The 23,593-nt window shown below is 39.1% G+C and overlaps 1 protein-coding gene across 1 annotated transcript in view; it reads right to left on the bottom strand.

The window, feature by feature from the left end:
* LOC139736584 (xanthine dehydrogenase/oxidase-like) overlaps positions 1-12,969 on the bottom strand; it is a 54,621-nt gene extending 41,652 nt beyond the window's left edge. Inside the window, exons 1-6 of the mRNA XM_071647331.1 lie at positions 12,958-12,969; positions 12,606-12,663; positions 4,013-4,109; positions 2,559-2,667; positions 1,845-2,033; positions 673-750 (exon numbers count right to left, since the gene is read on the bottom strand). Coding sequence (XP_071503432.1) covers positions 673-750; positions 1,845-2,033; positions 2,559-2,667; positions 4,013-4,109; positions 12,606-12,663; positions 12,958-12,969 — 543 coding nt within the window. The remainder of the gene's footprint in view (positions 1-672; positions 751-1,844; positions 2,034-2,558; positions 2,668-4,012; positions 4,110-12,605; positions 12,664-12,957) is intronic.
* Between the last annotated feature and the right edge of the window lie 10,624 nt (positions 12,970-23,593).

The raw sequence follows: 23,593 nt of genomic DNA, 5'->3' as shown, positions 1-23,593 counted from the left end.
CCATACCAAATTCAATCAAGCTGTAAATGATACTGGATCTCAAGACTTCTAGATCTCAAGCTCTTTAAAAAGCTCCATCAAGTAACATAATAATGATGATAATAATAGTAATGGTAGTAGTAGTAGTAGTAGTAGTAGAATGGTAAGCAATAGTAAGGCAATATCTAAAAGTATTGTTCCTCCCTCGAAAACAGTAGCCAATAAATCCTCTTCAGAGGGACATGTTGCTGCCCTATACCTACCACCTCCCTCATCCCCTCACCCTCCCCCCCCCCCCCCCCCATCAACAGATAAGCAGTCAAGGGTCTGTTTTACCAAATATTATGGGAATCTGTTCCTATCTATCTCTTCATCTCTCACTCTCACTACTCTAGTGCAAATAGCGTCTGCAACTTCGAGCATGCATTAGATTTTTTTGTTTGTTTTTTTGTTGTTCTGGTGCATAATTTCTTGCTTTTGTATTATTCTGCCATGTTTCACCTGTCTCCCAAAACTATAATTGCAAGTATTGGCACACATGATCACATCCCCTTTTGCATTCCCCCCTCCAGCCCTCTCCAGAAAAAATCCATATCACATGGCTTCACTTCATGTTTGCTTCGACGAAACTTTTATTGTGAGTCTCTACAACTGCTGCAGAGTAAGAAAGAAGGGTTGCTCTGCCCAAATCACCTCATCATCTTCTCGATTGTCACCACTGTTCTTCTGGCTGGGGCCCGACGGGCAGTTTCCTCCTCCACAACACCCCTCCTGGATGGATAATGGAAAAAGGCATCAAAATGAGAGCGGGAGGGTGTTTCATAAAGCTGTTCGTAAAGTTACGAACAACTTACGAGCGACTGGTGATCAGTTCTTGTGCTGAATTATGGAAATTCTGATAAGTATAGCACAACAGAACTGATCACCAGTCGCTCGTAAGTCGTTCGTAACTTTACGAACAGCTTTATGAAACAGGGCCCGGGGCCTCATTTAACAAAAGATGTTAGGGTAGCAACATTTGCTGGAATGGCAACTTCCCATGGCAACAGCCAATCAGGAAGCTGGATTCTTGTCGTTATCATGACAACTGCCATTCCAGCAAGAGTCGCTATCATATCAACTTTCTATGAAGAGGGGCCCAGGATTCATGACCTAAAGCAGTTACATCACTTGCCCCACATCAGGCCAAAGGCAAAGACATGCAATGCCCTATCTTTACCCATCTCTGCCGATCTACGGAATATTCCGTAGTTCACACAAACGTGGCTATCACTGATACACAGGATCATCCTTAACAGAAATAACTTGGACAATGACGAGCTTTTAATAGCCTTGCTTCCATAAATTTGTATCACATATGTTCATGTGACATAGCATAGTTCATCAGAGGACTCTGATATACATCTTGTACCACAGACTGATCATTTTCTGTTTCATTTCATATATAAAATGTAGTTTTCCATGCTTTTCTTCCCATAAGTGCCAGTGACATCAACTTGAAGCTGCGAGTGCACAGTGGAGTGAACATGCCTGAGAGACCCTCTGGCACCAACAGCTTAAAAGATCCATGGTATGCAAATGGCAGATATGGGTTGAAAACATAACGTAAAGAAAAAAAATATTGGTGAATTGCACGGTATTCAACCAACTTGAATGTGAAAACTGTATTCAGACAACTGGATGCTATTTTCTATTGATATCCAAGATTTCAGTCTAAAAGCATAGAAATCTCTTTGACCTGAAAGAGATATCGGTATCATGGGGACAGGTTATGTTCGTGGCAAGAAAAAAATACTGCAATTCATACTAAAATGAATCTTGTGACACAACAGAATATACCACGTCTACAATAAGTTTCCACATACCTTGCTGAATGTCTTGTATCCCTGCAGGATCGGTCTGTACCCGGTGCATCGGCACAGGTTGCCTTCAAATGCCCCATGAATCTCTTCCATTGTTGGTTGTGGGTTGTTGCGCAGGAGGGCGTACATGGACATGACAATGCCGGGAGTGCAGAAGCCGCACTGAGAACCATGGGCCTTGGCAATGCGCTCCTGGGTATTAAGAAAAGAGTCACAAAAGTGGCTGAACAAGAGCTCATGTTGTCCTTTTTTTTTTTTGGAATTCATTTGACATTCAATCTAAATTTTTATCTTCCACATGCAGCATCAAACACACATACCACAATAATGATGTCACCTTAGATAGACAATAGGAGGCTCACATATTTCAGAAATATAGTAATTAGATGTAATTCCATTACAATACAGCCTGCTTGACAAGTTCACCTGTGTAGAATATCTATACATGCTTTCTTCTCTTGTTCTGCTTCCTTGAGCCAAAACTCATGCATGCCTATGGTGAGGCTACCATGCCATCCTCCTTCATTCATTGTGATTTGTTTATGAAAACATTCTTATTCCTCATTCCAGTCACTATAAATTCTGAAACTCTGTACACAGTCTAATCAATTTATAATTATTCAAATATCTGAAAATCATCTGGAGGTCTCCTGTAATTCCTTAAACCAACTGCAATGGGCTGGGAAGGAAGGGGGTGGGGGAAGGGGTTCAAGTTACCTGGACTGGATGTAGTTTGGTCTTTGTACTCCCAATCCCCTCCACGGTAGTAACAGCAGTGAGGTGGACCGAGCATAATGGAGCCAGGCATGCATTGACTGCATGGTGTCTGGGAAGATTGATTGCTCATGAAAATTGCTACCGAAAATTACATCATCACAATGGCAGTAGCTTGGGCACTGTGGCCAATTTTCTATACAACACTAGCTGTATGGTGAATACATTATAGAGCTGACCAACAGATATAGAAATACTGTCCCAATCTTTCATAAGAAGAGCAAGAAATATTCGTGGGCTCTAAAGAGAAATGTTGAAACATTAACAATGATATAAATAGACAGTTGAAGGATCAGATTTCCTTCACCACTTACTGTACCACAAGGATAGACATCCTCCATACTTTTGATAAATAAATAGATTATGTAAATAAATACATGGGTGGATGGATAGACACAATATAGGTAGGTGGATGAATAGAACGATTCATATATGAAATCCATATGTCACTATTAATTTGCTTTAAAGAAAGTGTCTTTGTCTCTGTGCAGGAATGCGTAATGAGTGGTGGCAAAATATTGCAATGGAATTATCAGTCCAAAAGTTTCAAAACACAATAAAAAAAAAATGATCTGTCCTTTACTAATATCAGGAAGTTTCCAAATCTCATTTTCAGCAACTGATAGTCAAACAGTACGTAAGTGGAGTGCTGCCAATCATCTGTTCTTGATGATTTGTCTGAAAAAAGATCAATCTAACAAACAACAACAACTGACCACAGGTCATACACTTTTTGTTCTTTGCTAACCTTGGTAGATGAGACACAGATCACGCACAAACAAAACCAAAGACCACAAATACGTCACTAAGTCAGTAATAACCCCAGTAGCCTTGGTCTACTATTGAAAGGCCGGTCCTTATTCTTCACACTTTTTGTGTATGGGTACCACAAAAATCTCTAAATATTGTGGATAGAGAAAGAACACTCCCTCCCTCCCCCTAAAAAAAAAAAAAAAAAAAAAATGCCTGCTTGTTTCTGAAAAAGAATGCCAGCTATTATTAGAATGGTTTATTTGCCTGAGGGCTGAAATACATTGCAATGACATACAAATACCTCAAAATTAAATAGAACACAATGAGCTATCATACGTAACAATATACAGCATCCTTCATAATATATTTAACCAAAAAAAAAAAAAGGAATCTGCCAAATTCATATTCTAAAGATATACTTTGCAAAACATCAGAAAAAGAATCATTGGACCAACACTACAGAGAAAGCAAATATATATATATATATATATATATATATATATATATATATATATATAGTATATATAAATCTATTCTTGTGTTATATATAGGATTAAAACAAATTTTTATAGAAGAGCAGAAAAGGCCACCTAGATGTAGTCCCTTGTTTCTTGTCACCATTACAGCTGATCTTTAAAGGATACTGAATCTTCTGTGTTGTACGATCGAAATTGGAGACCATCACGGTGCAAGCCCCACATCCACCTTCAGCACAGCCCAACTTGGTCCCGGTGAGCCCCACTGGATGTCTGGGTTAAGGGCTACTTAATCCTCATTTTGATATTCAGTTTAACATATGGATTTGTCTGGATACACCAGTTGCATTGTGGGTAAACCTGCACAATACTTTTCCTGCATGCATGCCCTTCTCACTTTATATGCACTGGCACTACTCAGAGATGTGACCAGAAATGAGTACAGGCACTGCATTAGGCCTATTAACTGCAAACAAAGTTAGACAAAAAACAAAAACTTCTGCAATGATCTTGTGATTTTTCAGAAGAGACGCAAAGCATGAGACATGATCCTAATTGTCCATAAATGTCTAATTCTGTAGTGTGCAAACGACTCGATACCATCTCCTTATCTACTTTAAAGTGGAAATTTTCGTGGTGTTGAAATTTTCGCGCATTTTGCGCAACCAGAAACTACTGCAAAAATAAAAGCACACGAATATTTTTGCTAGCCATATGTTCTTGCGCGTGATGTCTTGATTCTGTGGAATTAAAAACACGCGAAACTCTTCTTACCTGGCCAAGCGTGAAAAATTAGTCGCGCGAAAATATCCACTTTTACAGTATTCATCATATCAAAGCAATGATATGTTTATCATAACGATTATTTAGATACAATTATATTTTTTGACATTTCAGATGTAAAATCTTTTAAAAGTTTACAAGCTTTATGTGTTTAAAATTTAAATTCAATCTATTCCAACTTGAAAGATAAGGGGGAGGGAATAAATTTGCAATATCTCTTCTGTTTGGCACTGAAATAAAAGTGCGAGAAGAGGTCGAAAGAGTTGGCAATACACAAAAAACTCAACAAAATCATACCAAATATAACAATGGAACAAGAGCTCAAACATGTGATCCTACCCTTGTCAATGGCATATGTCTCCACTCTCTTTCCTAAGCCCCACTCATACCCAGACAGCGTTGGTTATAAAACCAGCAACTAATTGTATTATGAGTGGCAGTCATTCATGAGAAGACAAGTGGCACTCATGATCAAAATCTCTGCTGTCATGACATCCATGCTATTGGACTGCCCCCATGTGCAGTATTCACTGATGAGCGCTATTCCCTATATCAGATTGAACCCCAATGGGCAGCAAATGAAGATCCATTCAATCAGGTTACCCATGTCTCCCAACAATACTGGGTCTTTCAACATCACTGCCTTCTTCTATTGAAGGTGCATGGTCCCGGTGTTTTAGTCAAATGCGTACGCGGGCGCACGGCGCAAGTTTCCTATACAGACCTTCGCTATTGACTCCTCTTTAGCACTTACGCTGTGGCCCACTTTCCCGAGTCCGAAGAAGTCCGATTGACTGTAGTCAGTGGTCCGATCACAGTTCGGCTCATGATTCGGCTGAGGGGGATGACAGCTTCAGCAAACTTCTTATGTGATGTCATAATAAGAAGCACATATGCACGCACCCTGGCATTACTCCAGACTGCGCGATGCGAAGAGAAGACAACGAAGGCAATGTTACTTAGCTATATCTACGCACTTTACTCTTGATGACAGCTCAACTTTGGTAATCTTTGTATCAATGCTAACGGTGATCGGCAGTATCATCAACAGCGCCCTCTACACTACCGGGACTATGCACCTTTAAAGGTGACAAAAGCTGCATACATTTATGAGCACCGACAGTATGCACACTAAACCCTTTGTAAAAGAAACTCTTGATGGAGGATTTCCGATGCCATGGGATCAGCAAACCTGGAAGGCCAACTCCCAGGTAATGTTATATTGCTATCAACAAGACAAACTGCTCAAGAAACAAAGGAATAGAATTAAAAATGAGAAGATTAAAATGACAGCTTCAAATTCATGTCTTTGGTCTGAACGCAGGATGTAAGGAACACCTCAGCAATGTATAGTAACTTCCGTTGGAATAACAGGAGACCGGCCTGAGCCTATGCTCCTTTCCAGCTATCCTCTGGAGATGATCTAAGGTTGGCTTGTGGGCCGGTCATAGCTTTGTGTAAATGACGCCCAGCATGATGAGGCCAGCTTCATAGCTAAAATTGACTGGTCACATGGCCTGCGGGGGGTCATGTGATCTCAAGCCAGTCAACACCATTACCACAAAATTGTTATCTTCTCTAATACAATACTTGCATTGATTAAATATGTAGTCAAACAACAAGACCCAATATTAGGGTTGGCCTGGTGACCTGGGGCCACTGGGCCATCAGTAATATCAATCTACTGTTAGTATTTCTGGTGGCCCAGGGTACCACAAACAGATGTCAGGCCATTACTATATAAGAAGTTACATTCCAAGTTTTGGTGGCTCAATTGGGTCACCACCATTTTTTTGTTGGCGTGTACATTGTTGGTGAATGTGTTTTTCTCATCCAGAAAAGGGCAGAATAACTTGTGGCCCGGTGTTTGGTAACCACACATATTTCAGCTAGCTGCCAAAATCAGAGTTGCGAGATCACTACAAATCTTTACAGCCAAACTTACTCTATCTAATATTGTCAAATCTGATTCCTTCAAATCTGATTTCTGATTTTACAGAACCTTAAAATTTCAATTCATTAAACTATGATGCCAAGGAAAATCATTTTTATGTGTAAAATCAAGATTAAATATGTGAGACTTTAATAGTGAACTTTATAGTAAGAGTATGTGGCATTAGAAGCCCTCCGTTATATGCTTTACCTGCCAATTTTCACATAATTGTCATGGTTTATAATCATATTACTGTTTTACCAGATTGATTCATTGTGAAAACATTTTTTTTTTCTTTTACTCCTTAATAAGCCCCACTTTAATCCATTGAGGACGGACTGATTTTGCTATCAACAAGCATTTCCCCTAAACACTTGCCCGAGTATACTTAGGACTCATCCTCAACAGGTTAACAGAGCCTTGCCAAGGTGACAAAGTCAAGGTAGCGTGCATGTATAAACTTTTTATTTTACCTTGCCTGTTAAAACAGTCCCAGCAAAAATGTTACCCAGATGTCACAGTGACTTTTGCCAGCTGGGGTAATTAGAGCAACATTAACCTGACATTACCCAGGTAACCCTTCTATTACAACACAACTATGGTTACAGTCCTGTGATATACTCAACACACATGAGCAACATTGCAGACAGAAAATGATTAACACACCAAGCATCAATCACATGCATGGATTGTAACCACTGATCTCTTCGTAGTTCAGATCAGTGATTGTAACCATGTTTTGTTTAAATAGACAAGCAGCTCCGGTTGGTGGGCGGGGTAGTCGCATCAGTGGACACACTCCCTTCGTAGTAACCTGCCAGGAGAAGGTTTTTGGTGTGTGTCTTTTAAAATGGGCTCCTGCGGTTTTAATGCCTGAGGTGAGGAATTTTGTTCTTCTGGCTATGCTGCCACATTGTCGCACTAAGGGCTGTTTAAATGGGGCTTTAGTCACAGTTTGTGGTATTTGAAGCCTTTTATCATACCTGCCTATTTTCACATACTACAGCCATAATTTATTATTTTGAAGTTTGATTATGACTTCATCTTTTTTCTTGTAATTCTTTTTTTTTTTTGTACATGTACAGTGTACACTACCCTACCGAGAAGAAATTACACCGTGTACACACACACACACACACACACACACACACACACCATACAACCCCCTATACATTGTAAACACAGGGAAAGGCATGTTACATGTATGGTACATTGTACCAGCTGATCTGCTGTAGCCCTTCCTGCCTCCAAGTAAGTCTAATTCCATTTGTATTTCATTTTTGTTTTGTTATATTCAGGAACACTTCACAGAACACCTCTGAACTATGACTATTGGTAAATATTTGCTACTTATAAATATGAATTCACTGGAGCATGAACAGACATGTTAAGATCGACTAAAATCATCTCGGTAAATATTTGCTACAGATGAATTAATTGGAACATGAAAGGACATGTTCACATTGACTGACTGAAATTATCTCGGTAAATATTTGCCACAGATGAATTCATAAGAACATGAACAGACATGTTCAGATTGAATGGCACATGGTATCGAAACACTAAAGAACTACCAAACCAAACCAAAGGAATATGATACAATTTCAAAAGTCAATTGTTTCAAGGGCACTTCAACTGCAGAGGATCAATAGATGACATGAGGCTGGCCAATGTGAATACAATACACAGGTACAGATCGGCTGTTCTGCACTTTGAAACATTCACTCCCATCTTCAAAGGAGACAAAAGCTGCATGCCATAACTTAAATTTATGCATTGATTACACACACATAAACCCCACTGTAAAAGAAACCCCAGATTGAAAGTTCCTCTCTCTTGGGATCAGTGAACTTTGGAGGCCAACTTCCACATACATTGTAGTCTCATATTGCAGTCAATACACATAACAAATGACAAATTGTCAATGAAATAAAGAAACAAAAAAAAAAGAAGTAGAACATTAAAATGACAGCCTCAAATTCACATTATTTTGGTTTTAATACAGGATGTAACGAACACCCAAGCAATAAATGTAACTTTCATTGGAATGATAGGAGACCAGCCCGAGGTCATGCTCCTTAGAGAAGGTAACCTCTAAAGGTGATCAGAGGCAAGCAAGCCATAGCTTTGCAAAAATGGTACCCAGCCTCAGGCCAGCATTTGTAGCTGCACTTACTGGTCCTAAGGCTTTCTGCAGGGGTAATATGATCATTAGCTAGATCATTAGCTAGCCAACACATCCCTAACTGTAACACAGAACTGCTTTTGTCTGTTGCACAATGTTTGCATTCCAATCATTACATGTTTTACCTTGCACCAAGACTCACATTTATTGGCCACCATACATTGTAAATAGATGTCAAGCCAGCACTTTATAAAAAAATATAAAGTTTTAGTGGCCCAATAAGGTCACCAAAAGCTTGTGAGTGTGTCTATTGTCTGTAGGTGTTTTTCTCATCCAGAAATAAGGTCAATAACTTGTGGATCAGTGTTTATGATGACTACATTGATCATATACACACATTTCAGCTACTGTATATGGAATTTGCCAAAACCAGAGTTGCCAGATCACCGCTAGCCTTCACAAATCTTATTTGATTCACCTTTGTACTACGATTATCTTGGTAAAAATTTGCTTCAGATGAATTCATTGGAACATGAACAGACATGTTCTGATCGACTAAAATTATCTTGGTAAATATTTGCTATGAATTCATTAGAACATGAACAGGCATATTCAGATCGAGTGGCACATGGTATCAAAACAATAAAGACCTACCAAACCAAACCACGAGAAAACAATATAATACAAGAAGTCAATCATTTCCAGGGCACTTTAACTGAAGAGGATCGATAGATGTCATGAGGCCGCCAATGTGAATACAATACACAGGTACATGTATCTGGCTGTTCTGCACTTTGAAACACTCACTCCCATCTTCAAAGGAGACAAAATTATAAGAAATAGTTGTCCTGTAAAAGCCTCAAGGGCTGGCAGTGATGAAATCACATGATTTACTACACAGAATAGAATAAACTTCAGTGCTGGGGTGGTTAATTAATAAGTGTCAGATTAAAAATGTGAAGAAAAAAAACCTTAAGCTACGGGTGTAGCACGCAGAAATATGTGACCCGCTGCAACAAAAGGATCCGAAAGTCGGGGGAGGACAATTTTCTGAAAATGACATGACATTATTCTCTTACTCTTCCACTTTAATGTCATATATAACATGACTCATAAAAGTACTCGGTTGAGGAAACATCGATGATTATACTAGCGCATGTCGAGTGGTTTAACCCTAATCAGGCTGGGGGGGCGGAATCCGCCCCCCCTCGACGTTTCGTGCAATATCTTCGCAGCGCAATAAGCTCCCGCCACGATGTTTCATGACTTTTTTCTTTCAAGTATCGCACAACTTTTAAGACCAAAATTGTTGCGCCCGCGCGTACCGTTTTGACGCGACGCCCGTTCGAAAAAAATTTGTCAACCCCAAATTGCTCCAAAACGTGATTTTGTGTACAAATCCAATGCAAATTGTGTTTTTTCAATTAATTCACATAAAAATTCATATCTTGACTTAGAATGGACGAAATTAATTTATTTTAGCATAATAAAGCTTTGAAAAATGTCTGTGACAAATTTTGGCCAAAAAACAAACAAAAACAAAAGGTCGAAAAACAACGAAATACATAAGAAATTCAAAAAACAATCAAATACATAAGAAATTAATTTCGATACAGATTTTTTTGTATCGTATGTCTCAGGAGAATGATACAAGAAACATTTTTAAAAAGAAATTAGCTTAATTAGGCATTAATAAGTGATTTAGAGCCCCAAACTGATTTTATGCATAAATTACAATAATTAATCAATATAAAATATAAGAAAAATTTTTCGGAGAAAGCAACCATACATTTTGATTGTACACGTCGCGGGCGTGGCGTGTGCCAATTTTCGGCGCGATCACGCGTTCCATAGGCGAGATCTGAAGGGGGGGCGGAATCCGCCCCCCCAGATATAGCATAGCCAAAAAAACCCAGCCTGATTAGGGTTAAGAAATCAGCGTTTCGAGAAAACCGCCTTTAAAGTTTTCCTTCCGACGCTATCATGATCAAGGGGAAACAAGACAGTTTTCACCGTTTGACAATAGAAGGTATACGCTCCTAGCAACCTTTACAATGTTCATTCAAGCTTAGCGCTAGCGGTCTACGCACGACCAATCAGTAACCAGGATGCCACGCACCGACCAATGAGATCACTCCCTTGTTGCTAGGGGCGGAGTCTAGCTGCGGCGCTAAATCCAAATCTTCGGATATGTTTCTGTTCCGTTGAAAGTCGGAAAATCATGGCCCAGGAAAATGCTATTTTTTTGCCTTTCCTTTAATCATTTAGCTTCGAAATTTTGGCAGATGAACAGACATGTTCAGATCGACTAAAATTATCTTGGTAAATATTTGCTATGAATTCATTAGAACATGAACAGGCATGTTCAGATCGAATGGCACATGGTATCAAAACAATAAAGACCTACCAAACCAAACCAAGAGAAAACAATATAATACAAGAAGTCAATTATTTCCAGGGCACTTTAACTGAAGAGGATCGATAGATGTCATGAGGCCGCCAATGTGAGTACAATACACAGGTATCTGGCTGTTCTGCACTTTGAAACATTCACTCCCATCTTCAAAGGAGACAAAAGTTGCATAGATTTATGAGCATTGATGACACGCAGATGAACCCCATTGTACAAGAAACCCAAGATGGAGGATATCCTCAGTCTTGGGATCAGCAAACTTTGGACTCTAGCTCCCAGGAACCTCATGGATTTATTACCGTAAATACACATAAAACATGACAAACTGCCGATGAAATAAAGGAACAAAAACAAAATTAGAACATCAAAATGACGGCCTCATATTCATGTCGTTTGGTTTCAATGCAGGATGTACATGTAAGGAACACCCCAGTGATGTGTGTCACGTACAAATGTACGTTGGAATAACAGGAGACTAAAAAAGCCACAGCCCACGTAGAAACTAACTCTGAACATGCAATCTCTTTATGGTGAGAGGAGACAAATTCAACAAAGCGGAAGCTTTCTTACATTTTAAACCATGCTACAGCAAAGTTTACAGCATAACGCTGGGGTGGGGGGGGGGGGAATTAGTGAATCAGACACTTACAAGTTCTATTCATATTCTCGAAACTTATCTAACATTTTTGTTATATTAAAATTATTATAAAAAGGCAGAGCATATTTGTCAACTGTCTATGGTCCTTCTGAACAGACTTACAGCCTTTGGTCCCAAGGTTCCATACCTTTATTTCTTCCAATGTTTACAATACACACATAGGCCAATCTTGTATGTTCAATCAAAATATTAATGGAGCGTATTTCACATATACAACACTTACCAGTATGTTACACAGGGATGACTTAAAGCCTTTAAAAACTAGTCAGCGAAAGAAAACTACAGTAAACTGAAAGAAATAGTTGTCCCGTAAAAGCCTCAAGGGCTTGCAGTGATGAAATCACACGATTTACTACACAAGACTAGAATAAAATGCAGTGCTGGGATGGTTAATTACAGGTATTGGATTAAATATGTGAAAATGAAACCTTAAGCTTCGGGTGTAGTAGGGAGTGACATATATTTTATGTATTTTCTAAATGTCACATTTCAAAGTTATACACATAATGTCATATTAAATGCTAGGGCGGTAGTAAATTCCAAATGATGGGGCCGAGGTGGCGAATCATGACATTTGGCTTCACTGTTGGGTCTTGTACTGACTGATACATTTTCATTCAAACAAAATAATTAGTAAGGTAAGGGGCAAGGCTTTTGGTGATCAAAATACCTAGTTATGCATCAAGGAGCAACTTGCAAGACATTTATGAACATTCAGTGTGTGAACTCTCATAGTGTGAACATCCTTTAGCAACCATATAATACAATGTAACACAAATCATCACAACACAAAAAGATATGAAGGGTAAAGATATTTTTTTTTGAAAAAGTACTGAGTTGCAAGGATACACTTCTTGCGTAAATACAACAGCAGAGTCATCTCCGGGTCAGGATCCTTCTCAACCACCTGTCACAGTTCAAGATAGTAAGACACAAAAATACAAACATTTTAAAGGGATGGTACAGTTTCGGTAGAGATACAATTTGTAGGTAGGGTTTGAGGTTTCCAACATTTTTTTTTTTTAAGACTCTTATAAGAAAAAGCAATCAACAATAAATAGTCCTTGACTATTTAGTTTTAATTCTCAACTACATACATTTACCAAGGGGTCAGGGCATTAAAGCTGTCCCCCCCCCCCTTCAAGTAATCTGGATGCATTGTACTACTATCGGGCAAGTCAACACCGGTTATCAACCATACTGTCTTGACCATCCCGAATTACAGTTTTACAGCACCCTGGACTGCAGGCATGGACAAACAATGTGTATTCGAACAGCCATTTTGACAGCTAGGGCTTAGGCACTACATTATACATTGGGGAAGGTGCTTTGTAAGCAGGATTTTTTTTCCCTCACAAAGAGTTGAAAATGTAAACAGAAGAATCGTAGCCCTTGCAAATACTATGCAAAAGCCAACTGCCGCTTTCCTGCTCAGAGGATTGAGCAACAAGTTCTTGTACTGTACAATGTAGCTCCATGATCAGAACCGGACAGAAACAAAGAAAAGGGGTTTTAATAGGATACATACACATATGCACACACACACACCACCATTTTTTTTATTTCTCTGATCTTATCGATTTCATTGAAATCATCCATGGATTAACCCATTCTGGGTCACATGAAAGAAAGACAATTTACAAATTACACAATTTAAAAACATATTTACTTCAACATTGATAATAACAGTAAATCATTTATAACTCAACCCCCTGGTCAATACTGTTGAGAAAATATTGGCATATCAATTATTTTCTCCTTGAATATGTTGAATCATATACTGTAAAAGTGGATATTTTCGCGCGACTAATTTTTCGCGCTTGGCCGGTCGAGAAGAGATTCACATGTTTTTAATTCCGCGGAATCAAGACATCACGCACAGGAACATGTGGCAAGCAAAAATATTTACATGCTTTTATTTTCGCGCTAGTTTCTGGTTGCGCGAAATGCGCGGAAATTTCAACGCCGCAAAAATTTCCACTCTTACAGTATATCATATTCCACTTATTAAAGAAATACATTGTACAAATCAAGAATGAAACTGTTCTTGATAGGCCCAATCAACCCGCCCTCCCCCTCCCAACCAAAACAAATTTTCACACACACACACACACACACACACACACACACACACAAACACACAAAGCACTGAAGAAACAGTAATAACTCTAACCCCTCACACCACATGTCTGGGAGCTGGCTGGACAGTGAGTGAAAATTTGAAATTACAACTACTGTAAATAGTGGTGTATTAACTACAATACATTTTTTTCCCCCACTGAAACAGGTCAAAATTCAGGGTGCAGTTTATACACACCATTACAACCAATGCCTACTGCATGTTTGCATATATACAAATGTAGTGTGTAGACAAAGTTACGTGTACCATCTACCACTGTCAGCTTGCCTGTGGATGGTTAGGATGGTTGAATGTTCAAATATAGACACATTGGAGACATTTTAATAATTCAAAATTTAACGGCGCATCACAGAATTGATGTTAGCAATACCGCTTGGAACATCCATAGCAATCCATTCTGTCTACACAGAGTTGACGGAAGAAACATCATACCAGCTAGTGGCATCAATGTTCTTTCATACTCCCTACAACAAACTTCAGTCTAGATACTGTATGATCTCATATATCCATTGTATATCGCTTAGGACCTGCATCACCATCAGGTACTCTTCTCCTTTGTTACCTCTGCCAAGGGAGGAGGTTATGTTTTCATTACCGTTGGTTTGTTCGTTGGTTTGTTCGTTCGTTCATTCGTTCGTTCGTTCGTTCGTTCGTTCGTCTGTGCGCAAAATAACTCAAAAAGTAGATAACGGATTGGGATGAAACTTGCAGGAAAGGTTGAAAATGACACGAGTAACAAACAATTAACTTTTGGTAGTGATCCGAGAATTTTGGGGGAATTTATGAAGGATTTTTGATATTTTGGCAGGGAGGGTCAATGAACTTGGGAGTTCAGGCTGCGCGTATTTGAGGTTTGCATGCGCGCACTAAAGTGCGTGCTCTAGTTTCTGCTACGGTGAGGCGCGCTGTGCAGCTGAGGGTTTATGACGTAACAAAGGCTTCTATATTGGGAAATCGGGAGACTTTCAGCACACTATTATAAACGCTTTCAGCATGCGAAGTATAAGTACGTATGGGTCGAAATCACTGATATCTCTATGGAAGAACAAGATCAGTGATGGAAATGAGCTGCATGCTTGGCGGAGGTCTGCGCTCTCAGAGTGCTTCTCTAATTAAAACATTTTTGGGTTCGATGGTGACAAAGTCAGCTTGTATTCAATTCAACCAATATGTCAGCAGTATCTCCTCTAGTTGTATGGCAGTATTCCCGCTCATCAGAGGGCTGTCGTTTTGTTTTGCTTCAGTTTTTGTTTTTTTCATGATGGCCAAAAAAGGGTCATGGTTAATACACCACTATTTACAGTAGCTGCCAATGCTCCATGGTAGAGAACAAAGGCTAAAGAACATTACAGCAGGCCTGGAAAAAGAGACAGAAAATAGGAGATTGTATGTGTCACTAGAAAGCTAGACAGACAGATGGAATAAAGCGACTAGACACAGACAGACAGACAGACACACACACACACACACACACACACACACACAAGGTAAGTATACCTTCTTTCCATTGCAGAAGAAGACCAGTTCATCCTTTGATGGGCTCTCCATGTCTACCATGACCCTCCCCTAGCTCTGCTGCTGCTACTGATGCCGAGGCCTACAACTCTCCAGTAAGAGCCACACGCTCCTCTCAAATCTGCTGCTGATCACTGCAGGTGCGAGACTGGGGCACGAAGGTTGAGTTCAGTCCTGGATTTTAAACAGACAAAACGATCACAGGGTGATGAGAAACCGTAATTTCTACTGTCATGCATGGCCAACATCAATTGGTGGCATGACTATCTCCACAATGTATTATCATTAATAATATTGTCCTCCAGTTGGTTGGCTGTGAATACAAAAAATTCCATCTCCCATTTCATACTGACCGCCTCAGAGCGGAATGCAAATTCCTTTTATTTTTTCTAAATGATATTCTATTTGGTACTCAGAGCAAAGAATTATTTTAATTTATCACAGATCATGGAAGTCAATGTCAAATTGTTTGTGACATCTCTTCTACACTGTCAAAAATATGCAAAATATCATTGGCATGGTGGAAGTGGAAAGCTTTGCAAATGACATGCTGCTGTATAAAACCAAGAACTAATTCCCACATTCCATTTTCAATTCAGGGAATCAGAAGCTTTGTGTAGGATCTACATACCATAGTGCTGATGAATGAAACCAAAAGTAAAAATGTAATCATGATCTGTTAGTATCAAATGTTGTGCAATTTCCCTTCAGACTTCAAGACGCAGGATCAAAGTCAGCAGGCAAGTTTTAAATGCGACCAGTATTGGGTGTACAGGCAAAGACAGCTCAGGGCTGCATTTACTTCCAGAGAGCCAAAGCTGAAGTTTGGAGCCCATTGCAACCATATCAAGGCAGTGCTCATTTTGATTCGTTGTTTCCCTTTGACAAGTTACCTGCTTTTTGTCACTGATAAGATTTAATTTTGTAAGTAATAATTTAAAAAAAAAAACCTTTGTGGCTGAAAGTAGGGATGGTTGGAGTATCAGTGCCATGTAGGCTATGTTCTGCTCCAGTTTGAAACCCATTGAGGATGAACTGATTTTGCTACAACACACATTTCCCATAGACCCTTGCCCGAGTATACTTGGGACTCGTCCTCAGTGGCTTAATCTTACATCCCACAAGTGCTGTTATGCACAGAATCTAGCCACTCTAAAATGGAAATTGGCTAATATCTGTGCAATCTCTGAGAAAGGATATGCTGTACTAAAGCCGCAGTGACAGAAAAGTACCAACCTGTCTCACCTACTGATGTCACATATAAAATTCTTGAACACATACATTGTATTTCAGTGTACTGTGCATTCACTTATCATGCCATGATGTGTGAATGCACAGTACACTGCGATATTTGTTCAAGAATTTTGAATCACACAGAAAGATGTGCTAGTGGATACACAGCAGGCATGATTATTGATAATGCACGTGTGTACTTTTAGAGCAAAGCGTTAAACTATACTCAACTTACATATAATTACGTTATCACGTCAGACAAGATATGGATACACCACATCCATCGGTGGCTATGACATTTCTGGGCCTCATGCACAATGAGTGGTTTGGGAAGGTAGTGTTTCATCACAATATAAAAGCAAAGTCCTCTCCAGAGTATTACTCAGGGCATAGTGCTTGAGGTTTGTTTCCAGACCAGCGGAATAACCAAACCAGAGTATTCCAAAAACTACTGTTGGCAAACAAACAGAGCTACTTAGAGAAAGAAATGCAGGCAGATTCCCTACAGGAGGATCCTAAATCTTTGGAGTGATGGCAAGATAGATTATACAGTTGTATGTGGAACAAGATCAACCCTCTCAAGTGTTCAGTAATGATCATCTCAAATAAGAGACAGAGAGAAAATTAAAAAAAAAACATCTTCAACAGAGACTAAGTATTATAAGATGGTTTCAGTAGATGTATTGCAGAAGACAAACCCTCATCCTTATCTGGAATAGAATTTACAACTGACATGGCAACGTAATCTGTAGGTGGAACAAGAAGATCACACTCAGAAGTGTTCCGAAATAATGATAATCTTGAATTTGAAGAAAAAAAAACCTTGGATAAAAAGGACTATATACACGATGGCCTGCCTCTGTGGTCATACATGTAGAATTGCAGTATTGCAACAAACACTCATCCTTATCTGGGAAGAGAAATTACAACTGACGTGGTTGAACCAGATTGACAACACAGCCCTAAAAGCCAATTGCACATTAGAATTTCTGGATCTGGTGGAGATACATTGTATCTTTCCATTTTCCCATGCCATGACACAAAATCATCAATGCTCCATTAATTCCCCTTGCCAGAAGACAAGTACATAATTGTAACCCCCCCCCCCCCCAACCAGTTAAGTGTGGAATGCGCTTGACTTGTAAACATTTTGTCTTTTTTGGTCCCATCTGTTCAACTTGGTGGAGAATTTGTGGGGCAAACTCTAGCATGCATTACCAACCCTAAGCAGAAAAAAATCTGTGTCTGGTGGAGTTACAGTTCGGTCTCCTCCAAAACTGTCTAGAGAGAGATTCCGTGAAGCCAGACATGAGGACTAGTCTCCGCGAAACATAACTATCCCATCCGATGACCTTTCGGTCAAGACTTGACCGAAAGATCGGTCTGTATCTGTCCGTCGGGGAATGTTCCGCGGAGACTGCGTCTGGCTTCACGGATCCCCTCCATACAAAAGGGAGCAACATGCAGAGTAACACTCGTAATGTTCTCCTTCTTCTTCCATTAACCACATCCCTCTTTAATATGTGACCGTGCACCTCAAAACGAACATAAAGTCGCACACACTGATTTTGCGTGAGGACTGAAAATAAGTGAAATGGGTCAACCTAGCCGAACTTGACTTTTTCATATTTTCTGAAAGACCGGGTCTTCTTTTACATTATGCTAAAATTTGGTATCATAAAACGGGCAGGAAAGTGTGTTTTTTAGCGGTTTATCTCGAACATTTTTGGTAGAATAGTGTGATTAGATGTGTCTTTAGAATCCCTTTTCATTTCTGAAAAAACCTTGTCCACACTCTTCACTTTCAACTCTAATAACTTTTTAAAGGATAGTGCTAGTACTGCTTTGAAAGTTGTCATTCATTATGGACACAATGTTTTAATGAGGCATGCTTAATTTCAGTCTAATCTGATAATCCCTTCATTGTTATTACTCTGGTGGTTTACTTCCTGTTTTTTGTCCCATTCATCGCACTGCCAGCACGGTTTGGTAAAGATTAAGCGCTTGAATAGACACTGTACTTCAGAGCCTCTTTTCTCAGTTCACACTTTTCCTGAGTTTGTGCTTTCTTTCCAATATTTAGATAGGTTAAGAGTCCATTGATTGGAGTTATACATCATTTTAAAGCTTAAAGTCTGCTCTTTCAGAATAATATGGTCTTAACTAAAAATTCATGTCTGGCGACTTTTTGTTTGTTTTGAGGTGCAGTGTCACATATAGTCGTACGAACTGAGTGCAGTGAGGTGCGCAGTCACGGGAACATGTGTAAAGTGAAGAATGCAGTGTGAACACACACACAAATGAAAAGGAGAGCAAAATAAAGGTGCAAGTAAACAGCAAACATCTTGATATTCAATTTTTAATGGGGGTGATTGATAAGAGGCGGTTCTTGAAGACCGCAATGGATGGGGCCGACACTGGCACTGCTTCGGCTTGGAGAGCATTCCAGAGGCAGACCACACTGCACTGGGGAAGAAAGATTCTGCAATGCTGTTGCATTATTTGTGGATGGTGACCTCTCGTTTCTTCTAAAGCCTGGAAGAGGCCAGTATGTCACTCGTAGCAAAACAAATAATAAGACAAGTGATCTGTGATGTAAATGAATGCTCTTTTCTCAATCAATTACATGTACGTACCCTGATCCTCGCTGAAAATTACAACGTTATGCAAGCATCTACAATGTACTCGAGACCGTTAGTTGGTCTGCCTTTGCTTCATCATCAATCATCATTGATCATCTTCAAATTTTATCCATTCAATTCACTGTTCAACATTGCAGTTTCACTTTCATGATTTTGCACAGATCACAAAATAGAAAATATTCTTAATCTTAGATAACTACGTAAAAAACGTCGCTTACCACGCCACGCTATCACCAGACGCGACTTCACTTTTCCGCTCCTTATCTGCTTCACAAAATCAATCTGCGGTATGTTCACAAAAAATAAGAAAATGACTATATACATGTATCAACCCGAAAGGTGAGAGATGTGCAAGAGAGTTCAGCAGTTGTCTATTAGATCGCCTTGTAGCTTGCGGTCAACGTCAAACGTACATCTCGAGTGCAATGAGAAGCAGAACGGGCAAGTCGGTCCACAGCTGCATGCACGACGAGTACGCAGTTGTGATCATTATTGTTATGGTTCGCAGACATTTCGGCTATAGTACAATGTCACCCGCAGACAATCCGACCTCGTGCATCTGCAAGACGGCTCTCCACCAGGATCGATATCTATCTCTTTTTAAAGGGACTGTACAGTACTGGTTGAGGTGGGGATTCATGTTCTGAACATTCTTAAGTGAGATAACGAGAAACCTTTTATGAAATATGAAAGAGCATGTAATCTTAAGAAGGATTCAACGTTTATTTGATGAAAATTGGTTTTCAAATGACTGAGATATCCAAAAAAGTGATAATAATAAAAGGCGACATGCCCCAACTTTATTAGGATCTCTTTGTTTCACCTTGTTTTTGGATATCTCAGCCATTTCAAAACCGATTTTCATCAAATAAACTTTTGATACCCCTTAGAATCGCATGCTCTTTGACATCTCATAGAGTGGTTTCTGAATATCTCACAAAACGTAAAAAGCTAAATCCTCACCTCGACCAGAACTGTACACACCCTTTAAACAGATGTTCATTGCAAATTCATGGGTTGGTTAGAACCTTCTACAGCCAACCAGGATGCAGGATTCTTGTCATTCCGCCACGTCACTTGTGCATGTTACCAGCTCAACTTTTTTATAAATCATAATCACAGAACATACGCAATAGGCCCTCGATAATATGAAACATATGTGCTGGTGTGTTTGTGTGACTCCGCAATGTTGCTGTTTTGTTAATTTTGTTTGTTTGTTTGTTTTGAGAGAGAGAGGGGTGTAAGAGAGAAGGGAGGAGAGTTTGTGCTAGCAACAGTTAGGGAAACGGTCCCGAGGTAGCAGTAGAGATCAATATAAGATTCATTATGAAGGCTCGTGGCTACCTGTCATTATTGCATGTCACACTGAATTCATTGATTAGGAATAGTATGCAGTTTTATGACATGTGGATTGCTATTATGCTGTTTGATAAAACTAGCACTGCTTTAATAGCATGCTTAATTCTGGTTCATTCGAATTAAGTTAAATGGTGGATAGGAATGTGAGGCTTTTAAAACCATGCTCTATACATCCATTGCCTTTCTGATTTAACAATCTGCTGGTTGTTTGTTTGTTGTTGTTGTTTTGTCTTTTCTACTTCAAGAAATGGAAATCACATCAAGGTACTTTTTACTTGTCTGTGATACTGCGAGATCATGAGGATAATTTTTGTTTTTAACCTAACGGCGATAACTCAATCCTGTCAATTTACCCAAGGTACGGGACGGTTTGCATAGGGTCAGATTATTGCTTGGTCGACCTGTACATCTTTGATCTTTGTGCGCGTCAGTGACTCTTTCTCGCCACGCTTCGCCGCACACGCGGTCGGTGGACGTATAAAGCACATTAAGAAAGGGGGGGGGGGTTGCCGTTTGCGTTACGTGATGCTGCAGGGGGGCGCGGAGGAGGTGTGTCAATGACGTGAGGTAGCGATACACTCCAAACACTACACTAACACTACACTGCATTACAAGGACAGCAAGAGGCGGACCGCGTAACGTCTGATGTGCTGTTTAGTGTTACCACAATTCGTCGGTGTTACCACGAACCGACGCTATTTCGTTTTTGAGCGAAAATGCAGTTCTGAGAAAATCGCGTTTAAAGATCTCACAAGTTTTAGACAACGTTTTCAATGACTTTTCCTGTCTTGTGTGTGAAAATTTTGACAGGGTGATGAGAGTGGAAGTTATTCTTCCTATCCATAGTGTAATTTTAGTGTGAATTCAAAAAATTTACGATATTTCTGTCTTCAAACTCACTGCGTCGGTTCGTAAATCCATCGTTTCTTGCGCGCACCATAGGTTATGTACTTAAGCGCGGGTCCCACGAACCGACGTAAGTTGTATTACGCCGGTTCGTGGGACCCGCGCTGTAGGGCCTGTACAATAGGTAACGTGCAATACGCGTGTATTTACGAACCGTCGCTATTTCATTTTCGTATGTGTTTACATACAAATACTATTAGGGCTATACCTGCTTATCAACAATAACCTTATTAATTGAAATTAATTGTCATGTAATGATTGTTGTGATGATTACAATACATTTAGTGATAACTAAGATGATAATACAAGCCAGTTTCTCTTGATTGTTCTAAAAAGAGTGTTGTCATTGTTTTCATCTTCATTTAGTACACGCATGTATTGTTATTATAGCTGTGGTTGATCGTTCCAAAGATTTCTTTGCCCCCCCCCCCTTTTTTTTGTGGATATATTATTATTTAACACTTTTGCGTTTGGACATCTATGGTAATACATGTATTCGGTATACTGTGTTTCATATTTTTTTACTGTTTTTTTTTACTTAATTAACTTACTTTTTCATTTTTTCACATTATTTTTAATTCAAATTTAGTTCACTTCTTTCATAATAATTATGAATGTTTGTTCTAAGATGAAGGATACCGCTAAATCTTGGGAAAAAGATGTGCCAGTCAGTAATAATTACTTGTATTTACTCATCTTTCATACTCATGCATGCACTCTGTTATTTCTTTCTCTGAAATAATATATTAATTTCTTTATTTCTTATTATTCCACATATTTGTGACATTTACTTTGTCACAATTTTTATCAGTGTCATTGTCATTTGGCTCGCATGCGAATTCACTCATAATTCCTCATTTTCCATCTTTCTCTTTCCTGCTCAACAGATTCTATGATAGCTGCACCTGATCATATAAAGACATAAACTCATCCTGCATGCACTCTTCGAAACTGATAAACTCCTAAAAATACATGAATATCAACACTATCAGAATTTCAAGCTTCATTTTAAATATATAACAATGGTCATGTTTTATTATGCCTTTTGCAGCAATATATTGAAGAGGTGCATTATGTAATCGAAGAAACATAGGTCCTCAGTAGAATATCAAATTTGAATTATTCAGAGATGAGTAATGACAATGGGAAGGATAACAATTGTGGAAGAGCTCCATAAATCAATACATATCCAATGGCAAATGGAGATGGAATCAAGATTCAAGAATATGTGTAATTCAAGTTCATTATTATATCAGTTCTTGTGTGTTCACAAAAAGAGGAACACAGTTCGAACATGCACACCAAATCTTACATCGTACATTTACATCTATAGAGTGCGGACGGAACATATACAAGAGAAAGAATAACATTCTCAAATTAATATATCAAGCATAACTACATGTATGTATATGACCACACAAAGATGTTGCTGCATACAGGTTTTAAATATGCATGAAGCTTGAGAGTGCTGCAACACCCATATGCTCAGATAAAAACTTGATGTATATCATACAAAAGAGAAGAGGTACTGCATGTACATGTAGTTACACTATTCACAGGACAGTAGAGAAAAAGCACGAGAGAGAGAGGGAAATGGGTGTCTAAAATAGGTCGATGTAAGGAGTGCCAAGCCAATTAAGTCTCTAATAGAAGTCATACATATATAAGGAAACAAATTAATCACAACATAAATGATCATGCTCATGTTAACCAATAATTAGCATCTAAAAATGTGTGTAGAAAGCCCATAATATCAGCCTTTCGCCCCGAAGGCTTGTATTATGAGAAAAGAGAAATTTTGGCCGACCCCCCCCCCCCCCCTCCCTGTGAATCCTTAATCCACCAGTACTATAAACACATTCTGAGAATGTGTTTTAGTACATGTACTAGCAAATTCACAAGAGGGTTGGGGAAATTCAGCCAAAATTGTGTGTGGCTAAAATAATTAAAAAGAAAGGTCATCAGCAAAACTACGGGGTGGATGCAGACGAATTTTCATGTGATGACTAAAAAATATGCAGCTAAAGGAAAAAAAAAAGACG

The sequence above is a fragment of the Diadema antillarum genome, unplaced genomic scaffold, assembly GCF_040938485.1.
Source record: "Diadema antillarum isolate AM-2024a unplaced genomic scaffold, OU_Dant_1.0 seq00000657_RagTag, whole genome shotgun sequence".
In the NCBI taxonomy this organism is placed as follows: Eukaryota; Metazoa; Echinodermata; class Echinoidea; order Diadematoida; family Diadematidae; genus Diadema; species Diadema antillarum.
This window is presented reverse-complemented; position numbering and strand designations above follow the sequence as displayed.